We start from the raw sequence: 25,584 nt of genomic DNA on the forward strand, positions 1-25,584 counted from the left end.
CCGTTGGCGCCAGTCGGCGGAGCGGGAGCCACTCCGACGCGGGCCTAGCCCCTATAGGTGCGGAGAATTCCGCACCTTTGGAGAGGCCCGACACCGGAATGGTTGGCGCCACTCCGCTACGCCGGAACCCCCGCCCCACCGAGTAGGGGAGAATACCGCCCCAAGTCTCTTTATTAACTGAATGATGATACAAGACTGCCAGTCAAACAGCTTTTACATCTGCCTCCAATTTTATTCCAACGAATTAACGTTGAAAGAAAATTACATTTTTACACAATTTTTCTTCCCTATTATTTTTTCTCCTCAGTTGCCATTAGCTCTACCCTGAAGATTAATAAGCAGAATACTGAGGATGCTGGAATCTGAAACAAGAACAGAGGATGCTGGGAACAAAAAAACTCAGCAGGTCTACCTGAATCTGTATGAAGAGAAAGCAGAGTTAACAGAGTTTAATGTTTAATTCTTGGAGACTCCACCCAAATCCTGAAGGTTTGACAACTCTACCATCATTTATTGGGGACTTGATGATAGATACACATACCACATTTCAATTCTAGTGGCAACTTAACTACAATAGAAAGGTAAAGAAGGTGAAAGGAACACTCTCAAAATAAAGGGACAGCCATTTAGAAGCGGGACAAGGAGAAATCCCTTCACTCAAACGGTTGTGAATCTTTGGAATGCTCTACCCAGGAAGGGGGGGGGGGGGGGTGGCACGGTGACACATTGGTTAGCACTGCTGCCTCATAGCGCCATGGAGCCGGGTTCAATTCCAGCTTTGGGAGTTTGAAGTTTGCATGTTCTCCCTGCGCCTGCGTGGGTTTCCTCCGGGTGCTCCAGTTTCCTCCCAAAGCCCAAAGATGTGCTGGTTTGGTGGATTGGCCACACTAAATTGCCCCACAGTGCTTAAAGATGTGCAGGTTAGGTGGGGTTACGGGGATGGGGTGGTGGAGTGGGCCGAGGCAGGGTGCTCTTTCAGGAGGTCGGTGCAGACCTGATGGGATGAATGGCCTCCTTCGGCACTGTAGGGATTTTATGGTCATGAATGCTCAGCCATTGAGTGCCTTTCAGACAGGAGATTTCTGTGTTCTAAGGGAAATTTAGGGATAAGGGGATAGCATGGAGATGGGCAGAAGATCAGGCTCGGAGGGCCAAATGGCCTACTCCAGCTCCTATTCCTTTCTCCTCTTATGGACATTCAGAAGTCTTATAACACCAGGTTAAAGTCCAACAGGTTTGTTTCGAATCACTAGCTTTCGGAGCACTGCTTCTTCCTCAGATTCACCTGAGGAAGGAGCAGCGCTCTGAAAGCTAGTGATTCGAAACAAACCTGTTGGACTTTAACCTGGGGTTGTCAGACCTCTTCCTGTGCTCACCCCAGTCCAACGCCGGCAACTCCACATCCCTGTAATGGAGTCAGGGTGCAGAAGGAAGCCATTCGGCCCATTATCTTGACAGAAAACGGCGGACGATTAACTGCACAGCATCCTCATGACCATGAAGTGTCTAAGCAGAGTGGCTGAGGGTGGGGGACAGCCGGCAGCAAACCCATTGCTCAATGGCCCATCAAGGAACACACGCTTTGTAACAACACCTTCTTACCATAGTGACGGCCCCGGGTAACCGAGCAACGCGCGACGCTCACAACAAACTGGGAGGAACGAAAGGAGAGGAGGTGAAGGGCAGAAAGTGTGCTGGAGGAGGGCGGGTTCACACCCTGCTCAGTGCACATATAGATTATATATATTTATATATGTGTGTTACTATATACATTTAAATAATATATTACAAATCTGAGTGGAAGATTGAAACATTAAAACCATGTCTGCTACAGAAGTTCTTATCACTCATCCGCAAGTTGCGCGCTGCATTCCTGAGGAGGAACTTCCTTGTAAACCTTACTGCATGATCCGCAATGAGGGGCTTCACTCTTCAGCCGGCCTACCCACCGCGGGCTTCAGGACAGCCAAGTACATCCCCGAGGAGTGGGCGCAGAACAATTATGCCAAGTATTACCAGGCCTTCGCCGACCGGGATACGGCGGAGAACGTGCAGAACCAGTCCAAGACCTTGGTAGCAGAGAGGGAGCGGCTGAGCCAGGACACCCAGGCCACCTCCACCAAGAAGCTGGGCGAGAGGCTGCAGGACATCTTCTTCTGGAAGTCGGAGCTAAAGAGGGAGATCGAGGACCTGTTGGCCGAGACCGAGCTCCTGCTCCAGCAGAAGAGGCGCCTGCAGATTGCCCTGGACGCGACCGAGATCGCCATGTTCATCTCCACCGACAACCTGCAGAACAGGGAAAGGCGCCAAGGCCCCGACCTGGTCAGAGACAGGGTGGAGGACGAGTTGCTCAAGGTGAGTGGCAGAGGCACTCCCCACTTGAACGGGTTGCATTGAGCTGCATTGCTGCAAAGGGACTTCACACGAACACAGGACCATCTTCACATGGTTAGAACCTGTGCGAGGCAGGGACAAGAGATTCGGTGGTCCCATCTACAGGGATAACTACTGGGAAAAAGAATAATGGATTTAAGCTCGAGGTTGGGTAGGGGGTACTGGAATACTAAGGGGGTGGGATTTACGCTACAGTTGTGCAAAGCTCTGGTTAGGCAGCATCTGAAGCAGTGGTGGGCAACTAGCAGCCCAGGGGCCACTTGCAATCCGTCTGGGTTCTAAGTGCGACTCACAAGACATTTTCTTGACCATTGCCCACACGCAGAGTTGCCACATTCCGCAGGTTTCCATCCGCATAGTTTTTTTTCCTACCGGTATGACTGAAGTGATACACAAGTTAAAGCGCGGGCGAGTGAACTGAGGTGAGTGCTGATTGCTCAAAACATTGCTTTGAGAGCCATGCACTCCTTCTGTGTCCCATCAAATGTAAATATTGATTTTGTTTTTACCACTTGAAGTTGATGACAGTTCCATTAATATATGAGTGGTTAAGCATTTTCTGTAACATGTTAATAAACATTTGGCGTGTATTAAATGTATTCAATCTTATTCAAGGGTCATAGTTAGTGAACAAGCCCGATTTCAATGTTATGGCCCACTGAGATGAAAGAGCCCTCATTAGCCTAGGTGGCCCATTACCAATCTGAAGTATTGTATTCAGCACCTCTGGATAGATATTGACCATGGAAGAGGTGCAACAAAACTTTACTCCAGGACTTAAATAGTTAAATTATGAGGCCTAGACTAGTCTTGCATAAATCCTTGAATATGGAAGATTAAGGAGTGATCCAATTGAGATGTTTTAAGATGGCTCAAGGATTGAATGGAGTTGGCGGAGTTGCGGGGGGTTCAGAACAAGGGGATAACCTTAAAATTGGCCTTTAAGAGTTGATTTGGAAGCCGTGACCATCCCCCCCGGTCCAACCCCCCACCTCAATAAAAGTTGTTGAGGCTGGGGGAGGGGTCAGTTGAAAATGTCAAAACTGGGATTGCTAATGTTTTAAAATGAAAGGATATGAAAGGGCAGCATGTGGCGCAGTGGATACCACTGGGACTGCGGCGCTGAGGACCCGGGTTTGAATCCCGGCCCAGGGTTGCTGTCCATGTGGAGTTTGCACATTCTCCCCATGTCAGTGTGGGTTTCACCCCCACAACCCAAAGATGTGCAGGTTAGGTGGATTGGCCACGCTAAATTGCCCCTCAATTGGAAACAAAATAATTGGCTACTCTAAATTTATTTTTAAAAATGAAAGGATATGAAACCAAGTGGCTAAATGGAGTTACACTGCAAACCAGTGCTAGCTTGCTAGCTTGCTAAATAAACATCTTCCGATTTTCTTTTTAAATTATTTGAGCAAATGGAAGACCCTCCCTGCCTATTAATTAGGCAGCGAAGCTCTCCGTACACACGTGACTGCGCAGAACTCTGCCTCTTGGGATGGATATACAGTAATCAACCCACAGCAGAATTTAGGTGACGCCAGCGGTGCTGTGTATTTGACAGCAACTGGTTTCAGACCAGGAACACATCCTAGCATCAACAACAACAAGAGCATTTATATAGCACCCTCAATGTCATAAGTTATCCCAAGGTGCTTCACAGCAGCTTCATCAGACAAAATCAAACACCGTGCCACAGAAAGAGATATTAGGGCAGGTGACCAAAAGCTTGGTCAAAGAGATTGGTTTTAGGGACCTTCTTAAAGGAAGACAGAGAGGCAGAGAGGATTACGGGAACAGGAGAAATTCCACAGCTTAGAGCCTCAGCTGCTGAAGGCATGGCTGCTAATGCTGGAGGGATGAAATATGCCAACCCAACTGCAATATTATTGACTGTCTATTGGTGGGAGAAAGGGCACAAAAGAAGCATGCCATCATACCCCTGCTGGCTCGCTGAGTGTCCTATTAGAGTTTAGATCCCTTGATTTTCTCTGGGACCCAGGCGCGGTCTTGTTTCACTGTTTCCTCAGTCTGACACAGAATTCAATCAGACATGTTAGCAGTGCCCTAGACTTTTAGTTTTACTTGTTGTGTTCAATGTAATTTCCAACCCCCCCCCCCCCATCTTTTCATCACCTCATAAATCAACAAGAAACAAAATCATATTGAGTCAGGAATGTTTGACATACAGGTTAATTTTAATATAATATAACGTAAAGTTGGTGTATAATTGCTGTGGTGAGCCTTTCAGAGTGCCCACTGCTATAAAAGTTATCTAAACCTGTCATGGTGTATGATGGATATCAGGTCAAACATGTTATCTATCAGTAACCTTACTGCCCTGAGCAATAACAACCTGGTACAGTCATTTGGGAAAAATTCAGCGGAAAGGAACAAATAATTCAATCCAATTGACTTCCAACTCAAGATCCATATGCGTGACTGAGGTCATCCATCAATTGTCATCCTTAAATCTGAATGCTGTTGAGATAAGTATTTTTATTGATATGAATAAAGAAACAGGAAGACTATTTATGCTTTTCTGTGACTTATGTACCAATGTAAAAATGTAACTGAGCGTTTATGGGCTGTGCAGCCATCTTAGTCCTTGTCTGGAAAAGCCTCATTTAAAAATTCTCATCCTTGTTTTCAAATTCCTCCGTCGCCTTTCCCTTCCCCCCCACCCCTCCAGCTCTCTGCACTCCTACAATCAATTCTGGCCTCTTACACATCTCTTTTCATTGCCCTCCCATTTTGGTGGCCATGCCTTCGGCTGCCAGGGTTCTAAGTTCAGGGATTCCCTCGCTGAACCTTTCCCCATCTCCACATCCCACTCTTTTCCTTTATTCTTTCATGAGATGTAGGTGTCACCAACTGGGCCAGCCTTTGTTGCCCATCCCTCATTGTCCTTGAGACAGTGATGGTGAGCTGCCTTCATGAACCACTGCAGTCTTCCTGGAGGACATTCCTCAACATCTACCTCGTTAACCTGGCTGTCCTAATTTTTTTTTAAATGTTTTTTTCAAACCAGCAAATTCCGGGGAGATCAGTGCCAACACACCTTGATGGGCTTGGCTGTTGGCCAATGGATTGACTCGGATTGCCGGGTCTTGTCAGTGGCTCCTGCTGATTGGTTGGCATTTTCTCTGGAATGTTCCTTCCTCTGTGAGACTGTGTTTCCAGTTTAGTTTCAATTTGAACTCAGAGCTGGAAGAAGCTCTTTGAGCTCCTCTCCCTCAAATATTGAAACTTCTCTGAAACACCCGGATCAGGGATTTGTTCTTTCCTCAGTGAGCCTGGAGGGCATTCTGGCAACACTGGAAAACTCTGACTGGAGCTGCACTGAGATGAGACAAAGAGCCTTAAGAATTAAACATAGCTGAGGCTGTTCCTTTGAATGAAGGCCCAGGTTAATAAAGGTTAAAGTTACTCTCCAGAGGAAATCCTAATGCCTGAGTGTACCGAATGGATGCTACTGCCAGAAGAACATCATTAACACCACACCAATGACTTCAATCCCTAAATACTCTGGGAGGCCAGCCTGCTGCAAAGACGTCAACATCGGAAGCAAGGACTCTCTATTTTCACCTTAATCCCAATTATTTTACCCCTCCCCCTCCCTCTGTGTTTGTCTGTCTTGTGTATAATTGGGTAGAGGGTGGGATGGTGAAAGGGGGTTGTAGATTAGCTAGCCACTATTCCGTTATAATTAACGAATATTTCAACTTTATTTCTGTTAAAAATATGCAGTTCTTGTGTTCAAATTACAAACCTGTGGTGTCTATAACTTATTGTGTAGTCAAGGGACAAAGATTCTGCGAACTTTATACAAATTATTGGTTAATTCACTTGTGCTGGGACTCTGGGGTCTGTGGGGCTGGAATCGACCGTGCACCAGCCCAGGGTGTGGTAACAACATTTACAAACAAAAAAAATACATCTTTGCTACTGTTGAATTATTTAATATTTGGCAAAGGTCATTTTTGTTGCTCAGTTTGCGAAATTCCAATGTTGTTTTGAATAGTCATTAGCACCATTCTCATTACACTGAGACTGCAGTATATATTATACATGACAATAAAAGGAACACCTGTGTGGCATCTAATACTGTATTTATATGACACTCATTAAGTACTCAGACTACGTCAATTGACTCTGGACCCCTGGAGAAAATCATAGCTTATTATTCATTCCCAGCTATCAATAATTCTATTCATCTTCAGTTGCGTTCATTAATCCTTTGACAAATTTTCTGTCCACAGTGCAATATTTTACAGTGACTGTGAATCCCAAATAGAAGTTTCCCATTTTACTGAGGCCAGAGCAGGCAGCGTCAGTGCAATTTGTAAGTTGATACTAAGCCCCGTTCACCTCTGTTAGTTTCATATTCTTTATATGAGCAACTGTTGCCATGTAAATATCGTATCACGACTGCAGGATTATTAAGATTCAATTTCGAGCAATGTCTGTGTCACTAGATGAATGGAACAAATAGCCAGAATTTGTAAGCATTTGTATCATCAATGGCTAACATTTGAAAAACGAGGAGAGCTGTAATCAATGAGAGAATTTAAGGTTATGGGGATAAGACAAAAGCGTGGAGTTGAGGATTGTCACACTAGGTCAGTCATGATCTCATTGAATGGTGGAGCAGACTAGGTGAACGACCCGCTTCTGCTCCTCATCTTGTGCTTTTGTGGTTTTAAGTCGGAAATAAAGCTGGGGCAGCTAACTGGCAAGGTTTTGACAGATACCAGGGATGAAGGTTCAGGTAAATATTGGTTGCTGGAATCAGTCAAAATGTTAGGAGAGGAGAAAAGGAAATGGGAAAGAAATAAAGACTTGCATTTGTATAGTGCCTTTTATGACCATCAGCTATCCCAAAGCACATTCCAGCCAATGAAGCACTTTTGGACTGTAGCCACTATTGTAATATAGGAAACGCTGCTGCCAATTTGTGTACAGCAAGCTCCCACAGCTAGCGATGTGTCAGATAATTCATTGTGAAGTTGATTGAGGGATAATAACAAGAGTTCAAAATAGTGCCGTGGGATCATTTACAGCCGCCCGAGAAGACAGACCAGGCCTCAGATTAATATCTCATCCAAAAGACACCTCTGACAGCACAGCACTGGAGCATCAGCATAGATTGTTATGCATAAAACCCAGAGTGGGACCTGAACCCATGATCTTCTGATTCAGCAGTGAGAGTGCTTTGACTGAGCCAGGCTGATACAAATTACTGCATTGCTCGTGTCATTTAATTCTTGTGAATGTTGCATATGGTTCACACACATCCAGAACTGACACTCAGTACACTGGAGTACAACCAGTGAAAGCTCCACCAGTAATGGTCTGTTTCAGAACCAACATCCTATAAAGTTATTTCTTTTTAATGCAGGAAGTTGATCTGATTCAAAATGTACAAGGAGTTTTGAAGAGAACTTTGGATGAGGTCATTAAGCAGATTAGGTAAGTTAATTGTCAGGGACAGGATGACATTAGATTCATTACTTATTCATTGCCCTTCCAGTGCATTCGGCATTATGGCTTCAATTTCAAGTTATTTACTTACCTACTGACGGGACAGCAACCCACAGAGAAGTCTTCAATTGACACTCAAAATCATTGCTCAGTAATTTTATATATTATGTTTTCAGGGAAAGACCTAACACTCAGATCCTTTGTTTTAAAAATCTAAATGATTGTGACTCTTTGTTTTTTGAGTAGTTTTGTAATTTTTACTGTTTTTTATAATCAGTGATTAATTAAATGGGGGAATTCATTCAAAGGTTATATAATTAGGAACATAGGAACATGAGTAGGCCATTCAGCCCCTCGAACCTGCTCTGTCATTCAGTGAGATCATGGCTGATCAGTGGCCTAACTCCATTCTCCACCGGCAGGATTCTCCGTTGTGCCGGCAGCCATCCTGGGATTTCCCGACGGCGTGGGGCTGCCCACAATGGAAAACCCCATTGGCCGGCTGGCAAGCCGAGGAATCCCGCAGCCGGCGGGGCCGCGTCGCACCTGAAAATCGGTGCGGCGGGACGGAGAAACCCGTCCCATATACCTGCCTTTGGCCCAAATCCTTTAACAACTTTGCTTAACAAAAATCTATCTACCTCAGATTTAAAAGTAACATGATCTAGCATCAATTGCCATTTGTGGAAGAGAATTCCAAACTTCCATCACCCTTTGCGCGTAGAAGTGCTTCCTAATGCAGCGGGATCTTCTAGTTCCGCTGTTGTCAATGGGGTTTCCTGTTGACGCACCCCTCACCGCCGGGAACCATGTGGCAGAGATGCGCCGTGGGCGGGATCTGAGGTTTCCGCCAGCGCAAACGGCCGGTAAACCCCATCCAGTGTTTCTGAAACTCCAAACTTCTAGCTAGGGCACTAACTGGGGGAATATTCCACTAAAGTTCCAGCTACAGAGCACATAAGAACTTAAGAAACCGAAACCAAATGACCATATTCCCCCTCAGGCCTGATCCACTGTTCAATAAGATCATATCTGAACTTCACTTTCTGGCCAAATCCCTCTATTGCTAGAATCCCTTTGTATTCAAACGTATTTTGTAAGAATTCGCCAAAGGTTTCAGGTCAATGACCTTTCATCAGAAAACGGAAAGTACGAGACACAAATAGGTTTTAAGCAGGTGAAGGAAGGAGCGAGGGAGATGGGAAGAAGAACAAAAGAGAAGGTGTGTAAAAGGTAGCAGGCAGGAGAGACAAAATGACAAAGGGGTCAAGACCAAAGAGAGTGGGGAATGGAGTAAAGGGGGAAACAAAACTAAGTGAATGGCAGAATCATGAACAGCTGTCATCCAAAAGAAAAGAAGGAGAAAATAGAGAAAAAACCTGCAAAAAATAAGCAAAACAGGGACAAAGATCAGAAGCAATGTTATAAAACTCTGCTTTATAATGCTGCACCGAAACTCACTCTCCCAATAGCTTGGTTGAGCCAAATGAGTGAGAATGTGGATCAGCAAAGCCCTAGACTCGAACTCTCATTTTTCATTTTGTTCAAATGACCTCAGCTGGGGCCACTAGGTAGACGACCAGAATTGGCTCCTGTTCCCCGAGGCGGGGAGAGGAAGGGAAGATGCAAATTGCTGCCTTATGACCGGTGATAACCCCCATGAGGACCATGGAGGATCAATAATATATCTCCCCGTGGGGCAGGTGAAGTACGAGTTTCCTTGGCAATGGACGGAAACCTCCCCAGCTGGGACTCGTTATCGGCAGCCCTTTTAAATGCCGGCCCAAACCTGGACCAGCAGTTCCGTGGGCCCGGGGTGGGACTTTGTTGCCACCATAGAGGCTTTGTCTTTAAGTAGTAAATAAACAAAGTTAACCTTCCAGGCCGTGTCTCCTGGATTACTATATGACCGCAGCTGGAAAATGTCTCTAGGTATATCAGTTGAAAACAGGGTTGAAAGTGGTCACGATACCCCTCATGGCCAAATAATCAGCTGCCACCAACTGCTGCAATCCACAACAGCTGCTTGGCGACGCATTTATATAAAACTTAAAAGTTAATGGTTTTGTGCATCCATTTTGCCCTGTGTGTATTTCTAAAGCCTTAAAGTTAACATTTATATTTTCAGAAAAGGGAGTCCAGCCATGAGCAAAGTAAAATTTCTCAGGTTTGCCATCTTGGAAGGCGCCTTAAACTTTCTTTAACACCTTGTACTTGAATAATATGGTGTGTATTCTTCCATTATACTAATGATGCGCTCTACCCCATTTGTCACAGGAGGAACAGAGATGCCAAGGAGGTCCTGGAAATGGATTGGTCCGACAAGTATGAGGCCTATAAAATTGACGTCAAAGCTGGAGGCCTCAACAACCAGAGCACAAACATTCAGTTCCATCCAAACTCTGCCAAGTTTGAGGACAAGTAAGGGAGATTCTAATTCATATTTAGAATTCAAATAATGCCGATAGGGCCTTCAGATCCTGTCGTAACCCTCAAGTCATATTCCACACAAATAAAAAGACATGGGATAATTAAAATTAATGACTTCCTATCTGAGCAAGTCACATGGGTCAGAGAGTCACATGCCACCTTGGAGCGTGAAGATATGGAAAAATTCATTTTGAGGGGGATTAATGAAATTTATTCGCAAGAGTAAACAACGTTAGCAAATGTAGTCTGGAAATGAGAGACCTGGAATGCACCTTGCCGTGGGTAACTAAGATTTCATTTGTCACTCTGTTTGGACACAGCTTTGCCTTGATACAAAAGGAAAAAACATCGAAATCTGAAATAAAAACAAAAAGTACTGGAAATATTCAGCAGATCAGGCAGCATCTATAGAGAGAAACGGCTCTCTGACGCCACCTGGGCCTGCCGAATGATCCCAGTGTTTTCTGTTTGTATTGCACCTTTGCCTTACTGGCACAGGGGGAGCCCTAGAGTTATAGCAGACTCACGTGGATCACAATCCTCCCTACCTTTTGGCTGTGTGCCAAGAGCAGGGCACACTGGCAAAAGTAGCCCACAACAACCCCAAAAAAATCATCAACACCCCCCCCACATGAAAATAGATCCAGCCATCTACCAATTAGACTTCTGCACAGTCACCTTTGCACCAGATGTGGGGTTTGCCAGCACTGCTTGCACATATTCCTGGAGTTTCATCGCAGGATCTCTTGCCCCCAACCGCCTTGCCACCAGGGTCACCCAGCAGGCTCATCTCCCCACTGCACCACCTTTGCTCAGCCAATCAGAAAGCAAAAGACTCCGGCCACCTCCTGTATTTTTACCCGGTTAAAAATATATTTCTCAAAGAGTTTGAAGAAAATCATTTAATGGTCCGATGATTTTTCACTTGGGATTTTGCCAGGAGTTTATCCTGGAATTCCTGGAGAGTCCAAGGCAATTCTGGCGATTCAACAACCTTCTCGAGGCAGCATGGACAGCATATCCTTGGGTTTTACACCAACTACAACCAATTTTTAAAACCCGCCAAAGAGTCCATAGCCCTAATTTCTGATCAGTTCCCATTCCAACAACATTAACAACAATAAATATGGTGCCTTTATTATAATAAAACGTCTCAAGACTGGGTGTCTACTATTGGGGTTGCTCAAGTGGGCAGGATTGGATCAACATTGTGATTGGAAGGTGGTGTAGGGGTTACAGTGATAGTGAGGGGCGTCTGAGACAATGGAGGAATTTGAAACCAGGATAATCATTTTAAAATTGAGGCATTGCTTCACTACGAACCAATAGCCATTGAGCAGAAGCATGATGGATGATTGAGTCTAAATTTGTATAACAGGTCAGTACTGAAGGAGTGCTGCATTGTCAGAGGTTCATGTTGCTGTGGCATATTCACACAAGCTTTTTTTTAAACCCTTTTAAGCCAAATTAGTAAGTATTGTATTGAAAGGGGCAGCACGGTGGCCTAGTGGTTAGCACAACCGCCTCACGGCGCTGAGGTCCCAGGTTCGATCCCGGCTCTGGGTCACTGTCCGTGTGGAGTTTGCACATTCTCCCCGTGTCTGCGTGGGTTTCGCCCCCACAACCCAAAAATGTGCAGAGTAGGTGGATTGGCCACGCTAAATTGCCCCATAATAGAAAAAATAATTGGGTAATCTAAATTTAAAAAAAAAAAAAAAAAAGTATTGTATTGAAGGACAGGATGCTCCGGCCGCGCCCGCCCGGCGACTGGAGAATCCCGCCTGAGGTCAATGGACTTTTCCATTGTCCGCGACAGGAAGATATGGCAGGAGATACAAAAGTCTGAGAATACGCACCAAATGATTGAAAAACAGCCTCTATCCCCTGTTACCAGACTCCTGAATGGCCCTTCTATGGACTGAACTGATCTCTCCACGCATCTTCTCTACTGTTGTAGTACTACACTCCATATGCTTCACTCAATGTCTAAGTGTATGCATTTACTTTGTGTATTTATCATATGTCTTATGTTTTTCATGTATGGAACGATCTGCCTGGACTGTACGCAGTACAATACTTTTCATTGTACCTTGGTACACGTGACAATAAATCTAAATCCAAGTACCCAAGAAACCAGGCCCAAACAAAGAGAAATTGTTTTCAATCAGGTTCCCTGTTCCTGGTTCACTGGCAGCTGTTGGTCAACAACATAGACTGGTTTAGCACAGTGGGCTAAATAGCTGGCTTGTAATGCAGAACAAGGCAGCAGCGCAGGTTCAATTCCCGTACCAGCCTCCCCGAACAGGCACCGGAATGTGGCGACTAGGGGATTTTCACAGTAACTTCATTGAAGCCTACTTGTGACAATAAGTGATTATTATTATTATTATTATAACCAAGGAAGAGCACAATTATGAAGACACGGGGAGTCCACACAGAGTTGAACAAAAGAAACAAAGATTTATTTGCAAGGTTTGAGATACACAGCTCCTGGTGATATCCAACCAGGTGATCGCTCGGCCGTTCCCGGGCCAGCCAGCTTTATATACAATAGTAATTAAGTTTCCCCCACCCTCGTAGTGGGGAAGCTCGCATTCCGCGAAGGACTCTGGGAATACAATCGTCCCCACCCCATAGGTCCCATGCGGATGCAGGTTATGACATCACCCCACCCTCCCCCAAGTCTGAAGGACACTCTGACGGCTGTGGACAAAGAGGAGGAGAAGAAGAAGCAACATGTAAGGAAGGCCGACGGACTCTCTTCGGTTCAGGCGGAACATCCTGTGCCCCGGCCACCAGGTCTGACGCTGGGTATCGCATCAGGGAACACCGTCTCCTACAATGACACCGCAGCGGGAACTCTGCAGGAGATAGCTGCACAGCACAGTCCACATCAGAGGCCACAGAGACATGCACGAGTCATAACAGCGGGACCGGACAATCCGGAACGGGACACACATCAGGAATCGGACAAAGGGGCAGTCTCCTCGGCCGAAGGTGATCCATTTGGCGCGTCAGCAGCTGGCTGCCGACTTGAACCTGGTGGGAGACCGGCCCAGAGCCAGCGAGCCAGTGAATCCTGACGGCAAAAACACCGCATCCTCCAGAGCGACGCTGAACACGGCAGCATTCCTGAAGCTCCTGACTATGGCGTACATTTGCCCTGATATCAGGGATCAGTGAGCTCAGGCGGATGCGGAGTAGTCGGCCCATGAGCACCTCACCGGAGCTATTCCAGTCACAGCGTGTAACATAGTCCGAGAAACAAACAAGAACCAAACCAGACTCATATCCCTGGAATCAGGAGTTTGTTTCCGGAGCCCCCGTTTGAGCACCATTGGTAGAAAGGGGCCATTCGCACTTGTTGAATCCCGATGGCCTTCCAGAGCACTGAGGATGCCATGTGTCGAAAAAGAGAGGTGATCGTTTCATTCTGTGGATATCCAACCACTTGGAATGGGCGTCCAACAAAAGTGGAAACATCGGGCCCATGAATGGACCAGCAAAGTTGGCATGAACCCGGGCCTGGGGCGACCTGGTCACTCCTCTGGATGAAAGGGTGCGATGGAAAGGAGGTTCTGATGCTCCTGGCAAATGGGATACAGTTGAGCTACTTTCTAGATGTCACAGAATCATAGAATTTACAGTGCAGAAAGAGGCCACCCGGCCCATTAAGTTCAGACCGCCCCTTGGAAACAGCACACCACGAAAGCCCCACGCCTCCACCCTATCCTTATCCCCATAACTCCACCTAACCTTTTTGGACAATGAGGGCAATTTAGCATGGCCAATCCACCGAACCTGCACATCTTTGGACTGTGGGAGGAAACTGGAGCACCCGGAGGAAACCGACGCAGACACAGGGAGAACGTGCAGACTCCGCACAGACAGTGACCCAAGCTGGAATTGAACCTGGGACCCTGGAGCTGTGAAGCAACTGTGCTAACCACTATGCTACCGTGCTGCCCACCGTATCTATTCCTGGCCACTAGACACAGCTCCACGCCAACATTTACCCAGGTGTTCGTTATGCATGTCCTTCAATACGAGGTCTTGACCCTTCGCCGGGACTACAGCCTGAGAGCTCCATAGTAGAATACCATCTTCTACACTCAGTTCAGATATCCTGGATGAGAAGGTTCGCAGTTCCACTGGCAGCTTTCAGTGCTGGCCACCAACCAATACCAGATGCTGCAGCTTGGCCAGTATGGGGTCCATCTGAGTCCAGTCGTCGATACGCGACGAGGTAACTGGCACGGAGTCCATGAAATTCAAAATGCCGTGTCTCCGCCCGCCAGAGGGGGGCCATGGCCTCGGCCGGCAGAGGCAAGCAGCTCAGAACGTCAGCGTGGGCGATATGGGCCCCTGATCACTGGTCCCTAAGCGGCCAGCACAGGGCCCAGCATTGGATCCGTGCCAATGCAATAGGTGGGATCGCTTTGTCTTCGTGAAACGGGCCAATTAAAGGCTTATGGTCCGTGATGATGTAAAAATGGCGGCAGTTGACATACTGGTGGAATTTCTTTACCCTAAACAACACTGTCAGGCCCTCCTTCACGATCTGTGCATCCTTGCACTCAGCTGTGGTCAGCGTCCGAAGTGCAAAGGCAATCGGCCGCTCCTGACCATCTGGCATTTGATGGGCCAGAATGGCCCTAATACCGTAAGGCATCTCGTGATGGTCAATGGCTTGCCTGAATCGTGGTGTCAGCACTCCCGAGGACGGCAGCCATCGCTTGATATGCCGAAAAGCTGCTTCCTGGGCCGCATCTCAAAGCCAAGCCTGGTGCTTCTTCAGAAGTAGATGTAGAGGGGCCAGTACAGCCATGAGCTTCGGACAAATTTCCCAGAATAATTGTCTAACCCCAGAAACGAGCGGAGTTCCGTCGCATCGTCAGGATGGGGGCTAACTGGATAACGTGCGCCTTCCCCGCCACTGGGTGCAAACCGTCGCGGTCCACCGGTAACTCAAATAGACCAACTTTCTTGCGTGAAACACGCACTTCGCCTGTCGCAGACGGATGCCAAATTCCGAAAAATGTCACAATGCTGCCTCCAGGTTCTTCAAGTGCTTCTGGTCGGTATCCCCCGTGGCCAACACATTGTTCAAATATACCGCGACGTGTGGGGAATCCCGTAGGTAATTATGATACGTTGAAATATTTCAACTTGCTGATGACATCCTGAAAGGCAGCCGGGTATATTTGTAAAGGCCCCAGTACGTAATCATAACGTATTGACAAGAGGACCTGTCTGGTTCAAGTTGCAGATACACATTTTACATGCCCAGTTTTGTAAATGAGGACCCACCAGCCAGTTTAGTATACAGGTCCTACAGGTCCTTGATGCGAGGCATGGGGTTATGGGCAAGCTGTGAAGCAGTGTTGACCACCAATTTGTAATCCCCATGGAGGTGGACCGTCCCATCCGGTGTTAGGATTGGGACCACTGGTGCCGCTCACAGATTGGGCCGAATAATATCCAAAATCTCCAACTGGTCAAGCTTGACATCCACTAAGGGAACTGGACACTCCACGGGAGGGACTGCATCCCAAAGTATTGACCTCCATGCCCTGTATCTCCCGAATCCTGCATTCTGTGATCTCACAGGATAAGGATAACTACAGTAGCTGTTGGAGGTTCAGGAAAGGCTCGGCCAAGGGCTTCTTCTGCGTCTCCGCATTATTGATTCCACAGACTAGGCGATTGGGTGACAGCACAGCCCATATTCGGAGAACTTGGCGATTTTCCAAATCCAGCACTTAATTTTGGTGACCCACTCACCCGGGGCTCTCGCTTCCGTATTAAAACAATTGTGTTGAACTATAACGGATGGTGTCGGGTTGAAGTGCTGACCGACAAGTTCTATGAGCTGGTCAAAGGTGAGGGTGGCCAGTGGCACCGAGTATGTGAAGTTCCGAATGACCCAAATGTATGACTGCTCCAAGTGGTCAGCAGGATCACCGTTTAGGGGCTCATCTTCCGCAATATTAATTGCGCGAAAGAAATAGCGCATCCGCTACACATATTAAGCTCAATCCTCGACTCCAGCATCAAAGGTGTCCAGCCGCCCGAAGAAGGGCATGGCGAAAAATCAAGGCTTCTACCAGAAAACACGGACGCAGGGAGGTGGTGGAATTGGCAGGGTCACAGCATTGACAGCAGACCAGGTTTACTCCTCGTCGCCAGTTTTATGAAGACACAGGGAGCCCACACCGAGTTGAACAAAAGAAACAAAGATTTATTTGCAAGGCTCAAGGTACACAGCTCCTGATGATACCCAAGCAGATGAGTATCGGCCGGTCCCTGACCTGCCAGCTTTAGATACAAGAGTAATCAAGCTTCCCCTGCCCCCTTAGCGGGGAAGCTTGTATTCCGTAAAGGACTCTGGGAATACAATTGTCCCCATTCTGTAAGTCCCATGCGGATGCCGGTTATGATAAGCACAGTCGGACAGAAGGAAGAACCTGCTTACATTATTTTTCCCAACCATTCAAAGTGATTTACAGACAGGGAAGTCCTTTTACAATGTAGTCACTGTTGTAATCTATCTGTGATTATAATCTATGAGCCAAGCTACACAGAAAAACTCACTGCTTATCACAATATATTACATATAGACTGGTTAGCACAGTGGGCTAAACAGCTGGCTTGTAATGCAGAACAAGGGTTCAATTCCCGTACCAGCCTCCCCGAACAGGTGCTGGAATGTGGCGACTAGGGGCTTTTCACAGTAACTTCATTCAAACCTACTTGTGACAATAAGCTATTATTATTTATTATGAGACATGTCATGATCATGTAGCATATTAACATGGTGCATAAAGGAACTGGGCCACTAGAGGGTGCCTTAAGACTTCTTGTGACCTGTGTTGAACAAAAAAGTATCATCACAGATCATGGAAATTTATTGCATGTTCAGGCTCGAACACAGCAGTTTAACATCTCATTGGAGAGACGGAATCTCTGACAGTGCAGCACTCCGTCAGTTCTGCACTGACCTGTCAGACAAAGTTTGGTGTCAGTTATCCATCACCCCTCTGCACACTGACCTACATTGGCTTCTGAAACCAAAGAGAAAATACTGGACAATCTCAGCAGGTCTGGCAGCATCTGTCAGGAGAGAAAAGAGGAAACGTTTCGAGTCCAGGTGACCCTTTGTCAAAGCTGGCTCCTGGTCAAGCGATGAGTTAATTTTAAAATTCTCATCCTTGTTTCAAATCCCTTCATTGTCTCACCCCCGCCATATCATTGTTATCTCCTCCAGACCCGCCACCACCCTCTGAGATCACTGCCCTGATCAGGTTCTGGCCTCTTGAGCAACCAGTCACCCAGTCATCGGTGGCCATTTCCGCAGCTCGGTGTCCAATGTTGCTCCACAGCACCCCCTTGGGCCATTTTACTACCTGAAAGATACTATATAAATACAAGTTGTTGTTGGAATGGGACTTGAGCCTGTGATTTTCTGACTTACAGATATGAATGTTAATTCACACGGCCCACCAAGCCTGCTCCAGCATTAAATTAGATCAGGGCTGATGATTTCCGGTGACGGGGATATGCTGAGCAGACGCACAAAAGATGTCACTCCTCCTGAAAGTAACCCACTAAAACTGGGAGAAACGCTACCCTCCTTTAATACCAACAGGGCTGATCATCTTCCTCAGTGCCACTTGGCACTATCCCCCTATCCCTTAATGTCATTAGTATCCAGAATCTAGCGAGTTCTGTGTTAAATATGCTCAATAATTGTGTTTCCATCACCCTCTGAGCATAAATATTCCTTCTGATCTCCGTGCTAAATGGCCTGCTCCTTATTTTGAGATTGTTCCCTCTGGTTCTCGGTACACCATTCCTAGTAAGCATCCTAACTAGATCCACCCTGAGACGCCCTGTACGAAGTTTGTAAATTTCAATGAGATCACCTCCCATTCTTCAAAACCCGAGAGAATACAGTCCCAGTTCCCTCAAATGCTCAGCAGGTCTGAGGACTTCTCATCATACTTACTGTTGTCAGGTGTGGGTATATTACAGGTGCCAGTTATGTGAAAGCTTCTTTTATGGCCCTTGTTTACTTCCACATTCTCTGGACCAGTGCTCTTACTGATCTTGATGGGTATGTCACGGTAAACTTGACCCTAATCCTGGCCCGGTGCATTCCCCGGGAGTGAATGAAGTGAATTATGTTGGTGTGACTCGGTGGATACAGCCATGTGTATCTGACCTGCTCTATCCCAGTCTAAAGAATTTATGAAACGGTGAGGGAGGGGAAAACTACAATATTTACCTACAATTTCAAAGACTTTAAAGAAAATCAATGTCAGCACTGGCATTCAAAATTATTTTATTCACGTATTCTGATTTTTTGTTTTGTTTTCACTGTTGCACAAGGTGGCACGGTGGTTAGCACTGCTGCCCCACAGCACCAGGAATCCGGGTTCAATTCTGGCCTTCGGTGACTGTGTGGATTTCCTGCAGGTGCCCTGGTTTCCTCCCACAGTCCAAAGTGCAGGTTAAGTGGATTGGCCATGATGAATTGTCCCCTAGTGTCCAACGATGTGCAGGTTAGGTGAGGTTAAGGGATTAGGGTGAGGGAGTGGGCTGAGAAAGGGCTCTTTCAGAGGGTCGGTATCAGCTCAATGGGCTGAATGGCCTCCTTTTGCACTGTAGGAATTCTAACTAGCAACTAACCGAGAGATCTTGGGGTTCTTGGGGTTCATGTCCACAGATCTCTGAAGGTTGCCACTCAAGTGGATAGAGCCGTGAAGAAGACATATAGTGTGTTCGCGTTTATTAACAGAGCTTGAGTTTAAGAGCTGCGGGGTTATGCTGCAACTATACATGACCCTAGTGAGACCACATTTGGAGTATTGTGTGCAGTTCTGGTCACCTCATTATAGGAAAAATGTGGAAGCATTGGAAAGGGTGCAAAGGAGATTTACCAGGATGCTGCCTGGTTTGCAGGATAGGTTTTATGAGGAAAGGCTGAGGGAGCTCGAGCTTTTTTCTTTGGAGCAGAGGAGGATGAGAGGCGACTTAATAGAGGTTTATAAGATGATGAGGGGGATAGATAGAGTGGATGTTCAGAGACTATTTCCTCGGGTGGATGTAGCTGTTACAAGGGGGCATAACTACAAGATGCAGGGTGGGAGATATAGGAGGGATGTCCGAGGTAGGTTCTTTACTCAGAGAGTGGTTAGGGTGTGGAATGGACTGCCTGCTGTGATAGCGGAGTCGGACACTTTAGGAACTTTCAAGCGGTTATTGGATAGACACATGGAGCACAGCAGAATGACAGGGAGTGGGATAGCTTGATCTTGGTTTCGGACCATGCTCAGCGCAACATCGAGGGCCAAGGGCCTGTTGAAATGAAATGAAATGAAATGAAATGAAAATGAAAATCGCTTTATTGTCACGAGTAGGCTTCAATGAAGTTACTGTGAAAAGCCCCTAGTCGCCACATTCCGGCGCCTGTCCGGGGAGGCTGGTACGGGAATCGAACCGTGCTGCTGGCCTGCTTGGTCTGCTTTAAAAGCCAGCGATTTAGCCCAGTGAGCTAAACCAGCCCCTTCTGTGTTCTGTGCTGTACTGTTCTATGTTCTATGACATTTGTTCTAATGTTGTCTTTGGCTCACTCGGTGACACTGTTTAAATTGTGTCACCAGGTTCCAGATTCAAGTCACACTCCAGTGCAAGACAAGCAGGAGGGTTATCCCTGGAGTCTTGGCTAATATTTTATCCCTCAATCAACATCAGATTATCTGGTTGCTATCACATTGCCATTTGTGGGAGCTTGCTTTGCACAAATTGGCTGCCACATGTCCTGCATCACAACAGAGGCCACGCTTTAAAAATGCTTGATTGTCAGTAAAGCACTTCGAGATGTCCGACAATGGTGAAAGGCATTATATAAATGCAGGTCTTTTTTTTTCTATTATAGTCAGCATGTAACTATGACATGTTATTTGACCATGTTAGAAATTCTGATACTGTGGATTAATATTCTGTTGAATCCCCTATAAAGAGTCACTGCAACTTTGCAGAGGATCAGTACTTTGAGTGGGGTTGAGGGGAAGTGGAACTGAGAGTGCGCCATTCAACAAACCTGTTGATCCATCTGTGCTGTACCTACTCACTATGCAAATAAGAGTGTTTCCAATATTTGTGGCTGTCGATGGTTAACTAGCCCATTCCTCTAATTCTAAGAGGGTTTAAGAGGGTTGGAAGAACAAGTAATCCCGAATTCAAACTTTTACCAGTAAGAATGAATAACCAAAACCCACTGAGATGCAGATGTTTGGACAGAGATGCGGAACTACAAATGCACTTTTGGAAATGGGCATATGCAATGTGCCCTTGTGGCAGAAACATTATCAAGACATTTTACACATGGGACATTCTCTGGGCATTTCTCTGCATTACCTTCAGTGCTCAAGTTGTTTTGACTATACTCTGCGGTTTGATGATGACTTCTGTGTTTTGTATTTTCTACTTTTGTGTTTTTTACACTTGGGTGAGCCAAAGCTAATCTTTAGTCCGAGTAAATGTCCCTCCAAAATGTTGTTCCACTCCATTAACCCTGTAGCGTGTGCTCTTAATATATATCATTCCACAATCGTAGAACAGTACAGCACGGAAGGGGCCATTCAACCCATCAAGTCTGTGCCAGCTATTTGAAGAGCAAAAAGTAGTCCTGCACGGAAATAACCACTGAGGCATGACGCTTTTGCATTTTGTTTTAACCTCGCAGTTCTTCGACCCCGGAGACTTGGGCTGCGTTCACCCATTGTAACATTTACAAAGCTGAGCAGGAGCGAATGGCTTCTATTAACCTCCGTGCTCTGGTTGACAATGTGCTGCTTGAGACCTCACAAGACCTACGATGCCAGTACGATCGAGTCAATACTGCTTTTAACCAACGTCTGGAAGAACTCAATGATGCAAAAGCTAAACTGGAATATCATCTGAGAAGGGTGAGTTTCAAGTCAACTGATTCTGTTTCACTTTATTCCCAAATCACATCAAATATATAACCATAAAACTGGAGAGAATTTGATTAGAAACGTTTGTGCCACTGCAGGTGGATATTCATACAGGGTATTTTTTTAACCTTTTTAATCTGAATCAATAAATAATTTGACTTAAATTTTGAATGAATCGGGCGTGAAGGCAGATGTCCTTACCTTCGCCTCGCTGATTGCCCGGAGGTTAGTTCAGCTGGGGTTGAGCTCTTCATCTCTGCCCAGCGCCTCGGTATGGTTGGGTGACCTAATGGAATTCTTGTACCTGGAGAAAGTCAGGTACACCGCCAGGGGGTCAGTTGGAGGGTCCAACCAGAGGTGGCAGCCATTTGTTACCGACTTTGAGGAATTAGTCACCGTCAGTTGCTGGGGGTGGGTTTGGGGTTTAGTTTATTTTCGATTCTTTTTCTTTCGGTTGTCATTTTCTTATCTTGGTGGATGAGGTGGGTATAACTGGCCGGGGTTTTTGTTACATTGGTTTTTGTGTGTCATCTGCTGTGGAATATGGGTTTTGTTGTAAAATGTATTGGAAAATTGGAAAATCGTTAATAAAAATACTTTTTTTTTAAAAAATGTGTAAATATAGGACAGCAATTCATGTGGCTGTGCTGGAATTTAACTTACTTGAAAGGACAAGAAAAGGCTCTTCAGAACTGTTAGGAAGTGAGATAGTTTTGCACTGTAAAGCCCCACCCTGTCAGAACTCTGAACTCCTTCAATTCTGGCCTCTTGAGTGCCCCCTATTTTAATTTTGGCATCCGTGCCTTCAGTTGCCAAGGCCATAGTATCTGGAATTCCCTCCCTAAATCTCTCCGCCTCTTTATGTCTCTCTCCTGCTTTAAAATGCTCCTTAAAACCAGTGTTTTGATCACCTGCCCTGATATATTCTACTGAAGCTCAGCATCAGATTTTGTGTGATGAAGTTCCTGTGAAGTACTGTGGAATACTTAGTTACATTAAAGATGCCAAATAAATGCGAGTTGTTGTTGTTTGAATGGCGATACAACTGACTGTGTGTATTGTCTGTAGAAGAATAATTTTGATGTGTAGGAACAGAGGAACATTGGAGCAGGAGTAGGTTATTTGGCCCATCGAGCCTGCTTCGCCATCTCATTAGATCATGGCTGATCACCTTGCTCTATACCAATATCTGACTTGAACATGCTCAGTGATTGAGCTTCCACAGCCCTCTGAGGTATATAAGTCCCAAGACTCGCCACCCTCTGAGTGAAGAAATTTTTCTTCATTTCAGTCCTAAATAGCCTGTCCTTATTCTGACTGTGGTTGTCTGGTTCTAGACTCATCAACTAAGGGAAACGTCTTATCTACAACTACCCTGTCAAGCCCTTTAAGAATTTGAGAAGTTTCAATGAGATGATCTCTCATTCTTTGGAACTTGAGAGAATACAAACAGTTTCCTTAATTTCTCCCCAGATAAGAATCCTGCTATCCCAGCAATTAATCTGGTGGATCTCTATTGCAATTCCTCGATGGCACGTATATTCTTCCTTAACTGTACACAATACCACAGGTGTGATCTTACCAACTGCAGCAAGGTATCTTTACTGCTGTACTTAACTTTCCTTATACTGAAGGCCAACATACCACTTGTCTTCCTAATTGTTTGCTGCACCCGCATAATAGCTTTCAGTGACTCATGAACAAGGATCCCCACATCCAAATCATTTAGATTGTGAACATCTGTGGCCCCAGCACTACTCCTTGCACTACCCAATTAGTAACAGCCTTCTGTCCTGAGAATGGCCTATTTGTTGTCTGTCTGTTAACCGATTCTCAATCCATGTCAGTATATTACCCCCAGTCCCAGGTGCTCTAATTTTGTTTGCTAACCTCTTGTGTGGGACCTTATCTAAAGTCTTCTGAAAATCCAAATACGCCACATCCACTGGTTCTCCTTTATCTATGCTCCAAATAACATTCTCAAAAAACTCCAACAGGTTTGTCAAACCCTTTCATAAATCCAAGTTGACTCTGCCCAATCATATCATTATTATCTAAGTGTCTAGTTATCATATCCTTTGCAATAGATTCTAACATTTTCCCTATTACGGACGTAAAACTAATAATTGTGTAGTTCCCCAATTTCTCTCTCCCTCCTTTCTTAGATAATGGAGTTACATTTACTACTTGCTAAGTTGCCTTTATCTGTACATAAACGGTGTGGTAGCACAGTGGTTAGCACTGTTGCTTCACAGCGCCAAGGTTCAATTCCCGGCTTGGGTCACTGTCTGTGCGGAGTCTGCACGTTCTCCCCGTGTCTGCGTGGGTTTCGTCCGGCTGCTCTGGTTTCCTCCAACAAGTCTCGAAAGACATGCTGTTAGGTGAATTGGACATTCTGAGTTCTCCCTCTGTGTACCCGAACAGGCGCTGGAGTGTGGCAACTAGGGGAGTTTCACAGTAACTTCATTGCAGTGTTAATGTAAGCCTACTTGTGACAGTAATAAAGATTATTATTACATATTATTGGCAGCAATTTGGTTTATATTAATGCCATGAGCAGTAGCTCACATTTTAATGACCATTAAATCCTCTGCTTTCTGTGCTTGCTGGTGACACCTCACTAAGTTAGCCCCAGTGTGTGCATCAGTGGGATATGACAATTTAGTAGAATGTACCTTGCTCCAAAGAAAATATGAAATTCTGTAAATAATTGTGTGGATTGAAGTTATGCAAGTCAATGAAGGCTTTGTTAAGGCTGCAAGTGACATTCTAATTTTTTTTTCCTTTGAATAGATACTTGAGCAGATTGCAGACCAGGAGAAAAACATTGCCCATCTAAAACAGGCCATAAAGGACAAGGAGGCTCCATTGAAGGTAGCCCAAACTAGACTGTATGAGAGGACCTACAGGCCCAATGTGGAGCTCACCAGAGATCCTGCTCAATTCAAGTAAGCTGACAGAATGTTTTTGAGATGGAGACCTGTGCACTGACAGTATTTATTCAAATGATCACTCTTGCTATTCTATCACGTGACCCCCCGTTTCTCACTGACTGTGTCCACCTTTTGTCTCCCAACATTGACAGCTTGATTTGTGAGGTCGGTGAGCTCCAGGAGTCCATCGCGCTCCTGCAGGCGAAACTCAGAGAAGCCCAGGAATCACTGGAGAACATGGAAAACACTCGGATGATTCTCGAGAAGGAAATAGCAATAAAAGTAAATAGTATATTTATTGATAGTGAAAAGTGTCTGAAGCACCGTGAACGATACCCCACTATTATTAGACTTTCAGGTTATCAATAAACAAAATAAAAAACACACCTAATATGCAGATATGTTATTTAATGAGCAATGATGTTTGGATTTATGCAGAGATTTAGATCGACATGCTGCACCAAGGTGACTTAATAGATATTGTGCATTTATGTAAAAGCCAGAACTGAAAATCTCATTCCATTTGAACAAATTAAGTCAAATTACCACCAAATTATCATGACCTAGATGGACCTGTACAACATCCTGACTGTCCGGAGGCATGACCTTTAACTGGAAACATTTTCTCTGTTATTATTGTAGTCTTGTGTTCTAATTTTTGCATTTCCAGAATCTTTCTTCAATAAACTATGGGAACGGAAAAGATTCATGTGTGATATAATTTTTAATGCTTAGATTTACATGTGTCATTTTAAGTACTTAAGCAAGACACCACAGTATAATAGGAACCAGTCAGTGTCCCCAGGGAGTCAAGTTCATCTGTAGTCTTTACATAAAGCAGGGTGAAAGGTGATATCAGACAGGCATAATTCAGCCCACTTTTTTAAGTCATGCATTCTGTTAGCTACATGCATCTGTTACATTGCTGATATATTTCTTCATCACAGGCCTGACTGTTACATTTCAGGGTTGTGATCAACATTAGAATGCCATCTCCAGACATCACAGACAAAGGGGTTACATAGAACATGGGAACATAGGACCCAGGAGCAGGAGTAGGCCACTCTGCCCTTCAAGCCTTCTCCACCATTCAATAAGATCATGGCTGATCAGATTGTGGTCTCAATTCCACTTTCCTTTCTTTCCTCCCCCAAAACCCTCGACTTTGATGTCTATCAAAAACCTATCTAGCTCTGCACTGAATGAATCCAAAGACTGCTTTCCACTGATCTCTGAGGAAGAGAATTCCACACACTGATGTCCCTTAGGGAAAGAAATTCTCACCTCTGTCTTAAAAGAGGGACCTTTTATTCTTGAACTGTGTCGCCTCGTTCTAGTCTCCCCCACAAGAGAAAACATCA

The 25,584-nt window shown here is 45.5% G+C and overlaps 1 protein-coding gene across 1 annotated transcript; it reads left to right on the top strand.

Moving 5' to 3' along the window:
* The first annotated feature begins 1,688 nt into the window (after positions 1-1,688).
* Positions 1,689-24,928, top strand: tekt4 (tektin 4). Its single transcript, XM_038820634.1, has 6 exons — positions 1,689-2,355; positions 7,796-7,866; positions 10,156-10,299; positions 21,059-21,281; positions 24,084-24,238; positions 24,376-24,928. The coding sequence occupies exons 1-6, from the start codon at positions 1,822-1,824 to the stop codon at positions 24,590-24,592; spliced, it is 1,344 nt and encodes a 447-aa protein (XP_038676562.1). The 5' UTR covers positions 1,689-1,821; the 3' UTR covers positions 24,593-24,928.
* The last annotated feature ends 656 nt before the right edge of the window (positions 24,929-25,584 follow it).

The sequence above is a fragment of the Scyliorhinus canicula genome, chromosome 15 (genome assembly GCF_902713615.1).
Source record: "Scyliorhinus canicula chromosome 15, sScyCan1.1, whole genome shotgun sequence".
In the NCBI taxonomy this organism is placed as follows: Eukaryota; Metazoa; Chordata; class Chondrichthyes; order Carcharhiniformes; family Scyliorhinidae; genus Scyliorhinus; species Scyliorhinus canicula.